At 43.5% G+C, this 12,795-nt stretch overlaps 1 protein-coding gene across 3 annotated transcripts in view; it reads left to right on the top strand.

The window, feature by feature from the left end:
* The window catches only part of FCHSD1 (FCH and double SH3 domains 1), a 288,678-nt gene that overhangs the window by 161,463 nt on the left and 114,420 nt on the right, over positions 1-12,795 (top strand). For all 3 annotated transcript variants that reach the window (XM_085617778.1, XM_085617779.1, XM_085617780.1), the window contains 2 exons: positions 10,878-10,973; positions 11,433-11,552. In XM_085617778.1, the coding sequence (XP_085473904.1) occupies positions 10,878-10,973; positions 11,433-11,552 (216 nt within the window). The remainder of the gene's footprint in view (positions 1-10,877; positions 10,974-11,432; positions 11,553-12,795) is intronic.

A 12,795-nucleotide genomic window follows, 5' to 3' on the forward strand; every position in this document is an offset into this window, starting at 1 on the left:
GTGTGTGTCAAGACTGGACAATTTAGTGTGATCGCCTAACTTCATCTCCTTCATCTGAGTATTGACTCCTGAGTCCAGTTGGGATACTAATGGGGTACTAACTGTGTTCAAGTATCATGAAGAGTGTGTTACTACAGCATGCAAGAAGATCAACAGAATAGGGGGGGAAAAGAACTTATGACCGAGATTTGGGAGAGGGGCAGAAATCATAAAAGGTCAGAATAATAACTTCATGTGTTAGTGATACACAAATATAACTAGAATGCTTAATAAACACTTGTATATACTGACCCAGCACATAGAGATCTCTAAATTAATTATGAAGAAGCCAAGTATGACTTTTAAATGGGGTGTGACTCTCAGAAATATACTGAGCCGTAGTTAGCTAGTAAACCGAAGAAAAATGGCTTTTGAATAACAGTAAAAAGACTTCTACAAATGTAGACAATTTGCGATTTCTGGAATTGTCCTGGATAAAATTAGTGCATTTAGATATAATACAAGCATGATTTCTTAAAATTAACAGTTGTATGTCATGCTATACAAATGGGTGACGTATGTACTAATATGTGGCTGCAAAACAATTTATGTTGAAATTTAATGCAACCGGTACGATACAGGATAGCAGAACATGTAAGAGCTATGAGATACCAGGGTATGAGGTTTACTACAGCAAGGCATTATGTTTAAAAGCACTGCAATAAACCTGACTTTGTTTGAAATTCCACAACCTTGAGCAAGCAGCTAGAAATATGAGAGGCAGAAATACCAAATTAAGACTGCGTATGGTGGAGACAAATTGGATTATGAGATTAATAGCAGTTGATCAAGGACTAAACATTGACTAAAAGTTCATTATATTCTAGGTGAGTCAATGACAAATTTCATGCTTTGAGTAACATCGTCTATTGGTGCTACATGTTGTAATTTACCTGTTGTCATGCTGAATTATTGACAACATTATACCATAATATGTATTTTATAAGTGAATCTCAAACTCTGAGACAACAGAGATTACATGTAATGTAATGGATACAATTTACTGATCTGATGATGGAAACCTTATTATCATATAATAAACATGAATACATTGAAACTAGCCATATAGCAATGGCTGTTGATGCTAGATAGATTATCTAGTGTAGAAACTATACTGATTTGGAAGTAGGTACTGAGATGTATAACCAATGTAAATTACCCTTTTTAGATAATCCATGGCATCAGCACTAGTTTGTGAATGCGGAAGGATGGTCGTGTTCACTGAATTTTGAATGTGGATCCACGTATAGGTCCCCTTACACATTTGCATGACAAGAGCTATGTCCTGAGGATACGGTTATATATTGTTTTCCTGTCGATTGTATAGTATGGTTCTGGAGTTTGGGAAAACTTTGAAATATACTGATCTTCATTAAGTGTTTGTGTAGCTAATTGTTGAGATGAAGTGCACGCGTGGCACACGTGGCCAGTATCGGAAGGACATTTAAGGAGAATATATACTATTGAAATGGATGATTTAGAGATGATGGTTGTAATTTTATATATCTATCTATCTATCTATCTATCTATCTATCTATCTATCTATCTATCTATCTATCTATCTATCTATCTATCTATCTATCTATCTATCTATCTATCTATATATATATATATATATATATATATATATATATATATTTATATATATATATATATACAGCTTATGATGTAGCTGTAATAATATTGTGGGAAATAACTTAATTTGCAAACTGTGTGTTTGTGTTTCTAAGATGGCGCCCATTGTTTCATTCACCTCACCTTCAATTTCTCAACATGTGGAGTGGGTAGGTTGGCAAGATATATAGTATAACACATATGCATTTATAACCACACTGATGCAATGTTCATACATGTGGAACTTTAATCTAGTGTTGGATATAGTTTTAGGGTTTGCTTGTACTAAATAATGGATGATTTGATTATTAGGAATGCTGATTATAATCTCCTATATACATCATCATACTTATTGCACATAATATAAACTTCCCATAGCACGTTTTATATACTTACTGCTGCCATAGGCAGCACGCTACCTTAGAATGTGTGGGTGTGAATCCGATACACAGTGGTCATTGATGCTATCCATTGCTTTAATGTTCCATTCATTAATGGATCAGATGGTGTTTATCCAGTGCATGGAAAGTGACCATATAAAGTGAGGACTTCCTAGTTCAAGACTGTGGTTAATTTTACATGCACACCTTGAACATGTTCGCCATCTTGATGTCACGGCATAACCACAGAGATCACCGTGTATGAAAGTAACGAGGGTGTGATCAATGAATATCGTGAACACAAGCCTTTCATTTGGGATACTCTTCCTAGGTAGAATTAGGGGTGATAATGAATCCATAGATTGGATATGATGAGTGCCAATGGTATAATGGAGGATACAGATAATAAATGCATAACTCCTGTGCTTCTAGAACACACCATAATTTGGATTATGCTACTGACTGTTTGTATTATTGCTTGGAAATAGGATCATACTGAGTGATAAGAAGACAGTTGTAAAAGTGTAGTATTCTTTAAGTCAGACACTTACGGTTTAGTAATGATGTAGGGTACTTAGGCTTGTCGTCCTTTGCATTGTCTGTAAGGCATGATGCTGAATATGCATTACTTTGATGTACATTGACAGGAATAATTGAAGGGAAAGATTTGGAATATATATTATTTTATTGTGAGAGACTATTAAAATGCAAGATACTGGTTCCTAGTAAAGATGATGCTCTGTCTTTTGGTATTCATAAATGGTGCTGGTACTAATTGATTTCATCATAATTCATTTTTATCAGGTTTGGCACACTATATTTTGTACACATTTTTACGAGGTATTAATGACATTACCATCACTGAAGAGATATGTCTGGTGGACATTATGAATCATGCCATGGGAATTTGATGTTGTGGATATTGTAAATTGAGAGGATATTTAGGAATGGTTTTAATTAGTTCGAGCCCTGATGAAGTTCTGTGGAAACATTTTTAGGAATGGAATGTGTTGCCAACAAGTGTTTTAATGATTATGTGGACTTTTGGATATGGAATAAATAATAATTGAAGAAGAAAATATAAAAGTAAAACACGAAGAAAGATGTGAATATTTAATTTTGATCTGCGATAGGAATAACTGATACTTATCTAGAGTAATAACTTTTAATCCGCATGAGTGTTCTGATAGATTCATGGAACACCAGAGCCCATCAGTCCCCATTGAAACAGACATCAAGGCATTGGACAGCCACACCCGTGACATTCTAATCCATCCTTTTTCACTTTAATATGATCCTCTGCTAGTTGTGTGGTGGTAGGATTCAGTACCTGTGTTGATGCACATGCCCATGAATGAATCCAGAAACACGTGTCTAGAGTTAGACAGCACAGGCTGTTCCAAGAATGGTGACAATTTTAAAACTGCTACTGAAATAAGTGGTAGCATGTACTGCATTTCAGAAATCAGCAATTCGAAAATAAAAAAGTAAAAAAACTTTAATTTACCTTGGGACAATGGTAAAGATGCGACTGATTATGTTAATCATTTCCACCACCCTCCCCAACATATGCATCCTCCAAGCTTGCTGAAAACTACGCAGCGAGTCCCTCCCCCTGTCTGTGTAGGAGTCCTCCATTAGGCCAAAGGCTGGAGTCAGATTTGAGGCCCCTGTTGTGTCTCCTCCCATCCAGAACACTGAGGAGCAAGGGCAAAGCGCAGATTCATCTTATCATGCACTATGACGTGCCGTCTGTCAACTTTGCCATACTGAATGCGACTACCAAACTAAGTCATTAGTTCACTCCCTAGACTGTGCTCGAGCCTTCAATCCGAGGACTGGAAAGCAGCAAGTTTCCCCACAGGGTCAATCTATAGGCTTCCACTGCAAAACAGTGAACGAATAGTTTATTAAAAGGCTCCCAGGGATTAGGCTCTTTTATCTGTTTGTCATTGTATCTCTGCTCGACAAAGAGCTAGGACTTTCTATTCGTTCTTTCTTTTACCTGCTCTACTTTCATACGTGTCAATAAAAGAACTATCGTCTTTCTAAGATCTTGGTCTGGCTGGAGATTTCGGTTGTGTGTAATCGCTTTTGTCATATTGTTTCTGAGTTAGAAACTCTTATTCGTCTCCTGGACTAAGCCCTGATGCTTAAAGTGCCGACTATACAAAGGTAGTACCTTGGTTTTCTAACTGGCGCGTAGTCTTGAAACTATAACGTTATATGGCGTTGCCCGTCACAGATACTTACTGGTGTCCAATAACTGCCCACGAACCAGAGGAAAGGCCTCACACACAACCTACATAAAGAACATGCAGTCCTACACTAAACATTCCTCCATGTCACATGTGCATTGCCGAACGAGTGAAGCTCCTTCTTTCCATGTGCGTGTTTCCAGTTTGGGTAATTGTTTTTTGTTTCACCAGTGGATTAGTCTTAACTCCTTAGCTGTATTTTTTGTCCCATGCCCATTTTCCTTTTCCAGTTTCTGCAGCCTGGTCGTCCTCTCTCGGGAGATCTATCTTCCTACCCCAGTTGCTTTTACTTCTGAAAAGACCATAGCTCACTGTTCTAGCTGCCGTGTTTGCTGTCTTGGAGGCTGGCTGTCCCTCCTAGTGCAGATGTCTCCCTGGCCTCACACCCTTGTTTCTGTATTCTACATTTGTCTCTTCGCCACCATGTCAGAGGGAGGCTGTTCCAATATCTGTTTCTTCCTTACCTAAAGACAGTGGAATCTCTAACCCATGATCAATATTTTGTTGAGTCTGTGCTAGTGCCTCTCTAACCCCATGACTTTGTCTCTTGAACCCGTGTCCGGGGCTCCTGGACCCAATCTGTGTTTCTGTCGTGACCTAGCGTTTTGTGTTTAGAATTGGTCTCTGTGGCTCTCTGACCTTTGATCTCATCTTTATGTTGTAATATATGAGTTTCTTGTCCGAAAGGCTTGAATTGCTCTAGCTATGTGGTCTGTCTTATCATTCAGATTTCCTACTCCCCGTGCCTTGTACCCAGTTTCCTTGGCTCTTGGCACAAATAGTTAGAGGCCAGAGCAGTCACAACTGTATGTGTAGCGGGCCCGACTGACGCAGCCAAAGCATCTGTTTTACTAATCACCGGCCAGCAACAACAGAACAAGGGAGAGAGGTAAATTCTGCTGAGCAGGGATATCCTGCTCTAGACATTGAAAGGGACTGCGAAACATATCTTAAGCCACAAATTAAATCAAGCTTTGGCGATAGAAACCCTAGTACAAGGAACGGGCAAACTGTTGCATGCATCGTGGCAGCCTGAAGAGAAACCTACAATCTCAAGCAGTCATCCATATCAATATCTGCATATGAGGATAGTCAAGGAAACTCAGTAGTGAGGGCTTTTGTAACCCTTATCTGATAGAGACTTCCAGCTGCAGATTGCATACCATAGAATTATCCCCAGGCAAAAGACTGGATCCGAATTTTTGGGTGAATAGTACACCTGCACGAAAATAGGTGGCACAATAGGTTCCATGTGGCATTGTCCATGCCGGAAGCGGCATGCGCAGTGCCTTTATAGGCACCACCCCAGCTTGCTGATGTCTATTGTTTCCTTTCCACGCTCATCAGCGGAGATCTGGATTGGGCTACCCCTTAGTAAGTTTTTGACTAATTTGTTTTGACTTTTTCTTGAGTCTTTTGGGGATTTTCCTCCTGGTGTGGCAGGGATGTCCTCTTGGAAAACCATTTTGAAGCCCTGTGGTGCCTGGCACCACTTGATGTTGGTGACCATGCCCGTATCTTGTATGTCTTTGGTACCTCAAGCACGACCCGAATGCCTACTCCGATTGCCGTGCCATGTACCCAAAGGTATTGAGGGAGTGATCACTCAACCTCCTGGTGGCTATACGTGCAATGTAGATCTCCAGATCCCGGTCAAGAGGAAGGTACTGGGAGTGGTCACGGAGTTGGAGATCCTCGTTGCACTTGAAGTCATTGAGTCATTCGGGTAAGTCACGCAAGAAGAAGTCAAAGACTTCTTTGACTTCTCCTCGTCCGTGGGCCGACAAGACGAGGGAGCATTGATATTCGAGGCCTGACTCTGCCGTTGAGCCAGTGTCTGGGCCGACGCTGTTCCTTCCTGTGTTTCCAGGAGCTGAATCGTCCCTTAGCCAATTGAGAACATTTTATGAGGCTACGCACCTCATATTTGGGTGGCCCATTCAATCTGGCATGCCTTTGACCCACAGGTTCAGTAGGGGCTCCTAGTGGCCCCACGCTGGCGGCTCCGGCACCAGTCAGTTCCTTGGATCTGGACCGATGCCAGTCATGCCACCTCAAACTTCCCTGATGCAGCTGCTCCCAGTGCCGCTGATGCTGACTAGTGGCGGCATCCCCATTCTGATCCCCAACTCCGACATGGAGCTAGATGGGTGTCTTCAAACGCCGACTCTGGAGCCGACTGGAGCCATGCCTTCCAGGCCGGAACCTGAGCACTATTCTTATGGGCTAGAGCTTGGGGAGGAGTGGGAGGGGTAGCTGGAGCCTAAAGATGCCAGCTTTATGACCCTAACATGAACTAGTGTGAGGATTTGGTGGACGCCAGTGGACTGGAAACCTTTCCAGATCCTGGCATGCTTTCTCCCCCTACCAGGGCTACAGAGGAGGGAGCGTGTTTTGCTACAGAGGTGAGGAGGACGGAAAAGGTTTTTAACCTTAGCTTCCCCTCAGTGGCAGTCAAGATGAACGTCTTGATAAAAGTGCTTCAACTGGTAGTGCCCCCTTCTGAACCGCTTCCCCGTTTAATGAAATGAAGTTAATGAATGTGAGTCCTGCTTGGGACTTGGTCCAAGTCCACAAAAGGGGCTCTTGCGAATAGGACTGTTGTCTGCTGCCCTACCACTGGGGACCCCAACTTCCTCACTCAACACCCTGACCTGAAGAACTTGGTGGACTAAGCCTTCACTTAACACATAAATCCTTGCGCATTCTCAACTGCACCACTGGATCTAGGATCCTAGAGGCTCGACACCTTAGGCAAGAAGATGTTTTCTTCCACCAGCCTGGCACTGCAGTGTGTGAATACTGCTTTCTCCTTCCTCTCCTCCATTTTTATAAGTGCTTTCTCCTGCTGTCCCTTGTTTTTATCTGCTTCTCCTTGCATGTTCATCATTTGCTGCTTCTACCTGCAGCCAGTTTTCCCACCTCCTGCATAGCCCCACCTACTGCCTCCCAGCACCCCTTCCTACTCCCAGGACCTACTTAATGGAGGCGGCAGCACAGCCGCGCATAGCGGGTGCTCTACCTGCATGCCGAGACCGCACCCAGCACCAGGAACTCTTGTTTTTCCACCTTGCGCTGTTACAGCTCCACAAGCCTCTTCCTTCCCCGTCCAGTCATCTGGGAGAGGTGGAGATCAGAGGCCTCTGGTCCCAGCGGAATCCGGACTTCACATCAACCTTCTAGAGGGCTGGGTGATCCGGCAGGCATTAAAAGCCTTTCTATTTTCCATCAAGGGAAGGCTGGTGCAGGTATTCATGAACAACACCACTGCCATGTGGAACTGCAACAAACAAGGCGGTGGGGTTGTGGACCCTTTGTCAAGAGGCCCTCCGTCGCTGGAACATCAGGACATCCCTGGTGGTTCAAAACCTGGCATGCTTTCAGAACACCAGGGCAGATTAACTCAGCCAAAGATGCCTAGTGGATCACATATGGCATCTTCAGCCAGATGAGGTGTAAGGTCTCTTTAAGCAGTAGAGAGAACCTTGGTGAAATCTGTTCGCCACTGCCAAGTATGCGCAGTGTCAGAAGTTATGCGCACTGGAGTTTCCACTGTGGCTTTTTATCTTGAGTGGAGCTCAGGCCCTCCTGCTCTTCTGCCCATATCACTCCTGCATAGAGGTCTCAAGAAGATCAGGATTGACCGGGCCCAAGTCATCCCTGTGGCTCTGGACTGGGCTTGGGGAGTTTGATATCCTGAGCTGTTGAGCATGCCCATTGGTCCTTCGATTAGGCTGCCCCTTTGGGAGGATCTTCTGTCGCAGCGGCAGGGGAGAATTCTCCATCTGAACCTGTCAACATTCCGCCTTCTTGCATGGAGATTGAGCGGCGACTGTTGTCGACCTTACGCCCAAAGTCTCCAATGCTATTCTGCCAGCCAAGCGTCCCTCTACTAAAATGATATACGCCTGCCGTTGAGGTAGGTTTGTGGCATGGTGCGCAGAAAAGCAGGTCGACCCCCTTTCTCTGGTTTGTCTTTTTATTCTTTCTCTTGCCCAGCAGGGCTCAGCTCTGGGCACCTTAAAGAGTTATCTTTCTGCTATCTCAACCTTTCTGTGGTTGCCTGACCAGCCATCCCTCTTCAAATCCCCTATTGTACATAGATTCTTGAAAGCTTTGCAACATATGTTCCCTTCTTCTCCCTTTATCATGCCTCATTGGGACCTTAATCTCGTTCTGATGTTTCTGATGTGTGCTCCCTTTCAACCCTTGCACAACTGTCCTCTCAGACTCCTTATCATCAAGACAGCCTTCCTGGTGGCAATAACATCTGCCAGTGAGCTTAAGGCAATGTCATCCAAGCCTCCATACCAAAACATCTACCCAGACAAGCTTGTTCTATTAACTAGATCTTCATTTCTGCTGAAAGTCATCACTCCGTTTCGTGAAGTCACCCTGCCTACTTTTTATTCTTCGCCACATCCCTCTAAAGAATAGGAGAGACTTCACTGATTATACCCAAAAAGAGCATTGTCGTTCTGCCTTGACAGCACAAAAGAGTTCCGGGTGGATGACCAACTCTTTGTGGGATATGACAGAGCGAAGAAGGGAAAGGCTGTGATGAAATGGACCATCTCCGTATGGATCATGCACCATCTCCGTATGGATCATGCTCTGCATTAAAATCTGGTACGCATTGACCAAGTAGCAACCCCCTGACGGTTTGCATGCTCATTCCCCGAGAGCCAAGACTGTGACCACTGCACACGGAGTCCCGGACATCTGTCAGTCAGCAATGTGAGCTTCCTTGCACCCGTTCACAAAACAATACTGCCTGGACAGTCCGGTCCATTGGGATGAGCCCTTTGCCCATTCGGTCCTGCAGGAGTGAAACTGAATACTCCCCTAATCACACGAGCCAATCCGAGCGTGGTCTAATAAGGTAACATTGGCCATATTATATATGTTACAGAAAATATAGCGTCTCAGTGGATCATGTTTTAATTACTTTTGGTAATACAAGCATTATTTCTCCTTTAAGATGTACTACAGGACTGAGGACTGATATTGAGTTTGAGGGTTGTTTACTGCGTCATGCTGCATTTGAGGGTCTAACGCATAACATCTCCTAGAGTGATTCTTGTTATTCCTGTTGAGTTAAACGCATAAAGGGACAAATCTGGCTATCCAATTAATGTGCAGTCGCGTTGTTGATCTTGGATCATCAGCGGTAACTGGCATCCTTCATACAGGATTGTACTGACTGTCCTAGATGGCAAGAAAAGGCCTCATACTCAGTAGGGCAAACTGTTACTATATGTTGTAAATGAGAGTGTGAGAGATTTACTAGTATGCACAGATTTTGCTTCAATATGTGAATAATGTATTATTTTGATGTTTAGAGGGCTTTAATAAAAGCTTTGGCAGTCATAACCCTATATACTACGGTTAAGAAAGCACTGGTCTCACCAAGGGAGGTGCTGATGTTGGAGAAGTCTTACCGCCGGGCAACCTTAAGAAAGCCCGTATAGTGTTAGTCCCCGTAATATAAACGCATGTGAAAAAATGTGAACAGAAGATGAACAAGAACTGGAAACTTGACTGCTAATGCTCTGGTACTCAACCACTACCGAGCACTCGTAGTTTTGGTGAGTGTTAGGCTTCTTGCCCACATATTTATTTTAACATATTGATAGGAATTACTGTCTGGAATACAAACAATGATCTGTCTTATGTGGTTTTAACCTCAAAGTTAGCATCTCATAGTGACTTACAATGTCAGAAACAACATGTAACAAGTGCCCAGCCACCACTGAAGTGTACCTGACATCTGCATACATGAGATTGTTTCAAAGATACTCAGTTTCTCAGTAACCCACACTCAATGCCAGCACCTCCTGGTGTTACTATTCGAATCCTTGTTTATTACCTTCTGCAGCGACAGGAGAAGCCAATGTGGCTGGGGACCTAGGGAGGCACTAGCATGTCTTTAAGTGCTTGCTTGTTGACAGATCTGACAAATGGAAGCGCCCACCACCCTTCTCCGTATATATCACAGCACTAGAAATGTCAGTGTGGCAGGTGGAGGTGGTTTAAGGTGGTGGAGGCATCTCTCAGTGTCTAGCTGTAAGAACCAGGACTGAATATGTAAGTACTGCCCAACAGAGGAGAGAAGTGCAGCTGCGCGTTATCTCATCGGAACCCTTAGCTCGCCATCATGCATCTTTCTGCAGGGGATCCAGCACGTTTAAAATCTGCTGCCAGGTTCTTTGAACGGCCCATGTGGGTCTGCAACCTGTAGCTAGTGGCAGAGCTGTGTCAAGAACATAAACATGCTTTCTTACACAAACACTACTTTTAACCAAGATGTGTTTGATTACTGCACCAAGAATCCTAAATATACATTCCTAACTTATTTAGTTTTTGTCCTCTTTCATTTTCTCTCCTCTGTCTTTCATTCATGTTTCTCCCACGCCTCATCCATTAAACACTATGATGTTATTTTCTTCGTTCTTGCTTGTTTCTTCTTGTTCTTTCTTAAATCTTTTCACGTTGCTTATGTTCAACCACTCCGTTGTTTTGTGATCTCTTTACACATCCCTCCTAATTCTTGGCTTCTTTTTGTTTTCACGCTCACCATTTTCAGGTGTCCCGGGAGCAGAACCTTCAGCTTTTCCTGCAGGACACCACACTCTTCTCTCCAACACCAGCTCATCAGTTCCAACCTACAGGGGCTGACAAGGTACGTCTACATGGCAGGATCCGAGAAATAGTGTTTTTTTCAATTAGTTGTTTCTGGTGCTGTGTGTTAAAGACTGATACACCCAACAGTTTAAAACATATCCCCCCTGGGGTGAAGAGCATGCATTGCATTTACTCATGGGACAATGAGACTAATGCCCACAATCTGAGGTTTTCTCAGTGACCATTTGGCCATTTTTAAAATGCTTGCTCATTGCTTTTGTATGCTTCAGCAAGTCATTGTCACAAATGGATGTGAGCGAAGGGACTCTGTCGAGCTCCAGGACCAACGAAGACATACATAGTTTATTTGCTGTCGTTATATGTTGCCCAGGGCGTGGTCAGGTTGGATCAGAAATAGGGAGCACTTTAACCTAGCCAATGCAAATCACTACAGAGTCACTTAATCCACCTTTATGTTTTGCTCTATTTTAAACCCTTTCCAATTCTTCGATTGTAGGTGTGTCACCTGGAGAACCAGTCCAGCAGCCGGAATGAAGAGAGTGGTCTGGATAAAGAAGCTCGGAGATGGGCAACTCGAGCTGCCCGGGATTACAAGATGAAAGCTCATGGGGAGCGGGTACGTGCTTGCGGAACTCTGGGGACAGGGAGATGCTGGCTGAACTCTAGTAGCCATTAGCTGAACTCTGGAAGCAACTATGTGCCAGCTGAACTCAGAAAGGAGGCATGGCAGTGCTCTGGGAGCACGTACACATGGATGGTTCTGGAGGTGCAGCCAGAATACCTCCATGGTTGTCTTTTGTCGTTTTATGTGAACTCTATAAAAATGCGGTTTTAGTTCCTCAGATGAGGTTTCATGATTGTCAAGCTGAGGAGCATTTTAGCCTCGTGAATCCTGTGGATTTGCTGATCTAAAAAGAAGCCCACTCTGTATATTGCAAGTGGTAGATTTAGTTGATGACTGCACTGTTAAAACCCAGCTTACAAACCCTACCTCCTTCACTTTAGGAATAATACCATCAGAGTATTAATCCAGTAAGAAAGCAAGTGAGTCACTGATTGTGAAGAATGAGCAGCCATATTACATGGTGCCATCTCTGCATCACCACTAAGGCGCAGTTGGGGGCATGCATAGTGTGCACTTCTACATCTGTGCTGCCAGTGCTGTATCTCTTCTTTTGATACAGGCCTGCCAATAGCATTGTTCTCTCTTTAGTTTGGGTAAAATATGCCACTTTCTGATCTGTTTATTCAGCAAGACAAATGGTCCTAAGTAAAAAGTGTGGATGTGCATGGATTAGGTTGCAAATCTTGAGATTGGGGAGCATGATTTGTCCATGTACAGAGTTTGGTATGAGTCAAGAAGTGCTTGGGACTTGCGATTGCTAGCTCAGGATTATTTGCACTGGCTAGCAATGAAAAGCTCTTATGGCATATGATAGAGAGTGCCTAGACATTGAAGAGCACGGTCTGGTTCGCATTTGTTGCAGAAAGGGCATGGGAAAGTGACTTGAGGTCGTAGGGCCTCGATTGGCTTCTGCTGAGCCTTTGTTATAAATGGTCACTTAATTCTGAAGTGGCGGGTAAGAGTTACTGCCCACTCTGAAATTATGAGATCCGCTGAAACGCTTTAGATATGTTTTAACTGGAGATTTCAGCAACTGGAAGCAGCTAGAATCTCTGGCGATAAGTCTAGTCCAAAATGAGGAATTACCGAATCTGACACACAATTACAGATTCCCCTGGTCATTTCTTATTTCTAAGTGCACCCCTAGGGGCTAGATTTTCTGCTGCCTGATAGTTTCTCGTAGGAACGGTATCTGTAATATTGAGGGCAGAAAGTATTGCAGTTTCCCGGGCCA

Source organism: Triturus cristatus, chromosome 7 (genome assembly GCF_964204655.1).
Source record: "Triturus cristatus chromosome 7, aTriCri1.1, whole genome shotgun sequence".
NCBI classification, from domain to species: domain Eukaryota; kingdom Metazoa; phylum Chordata; class Amphibia; order Caudata; family Salamandridae; genus Triturus; species Triturus cristatus.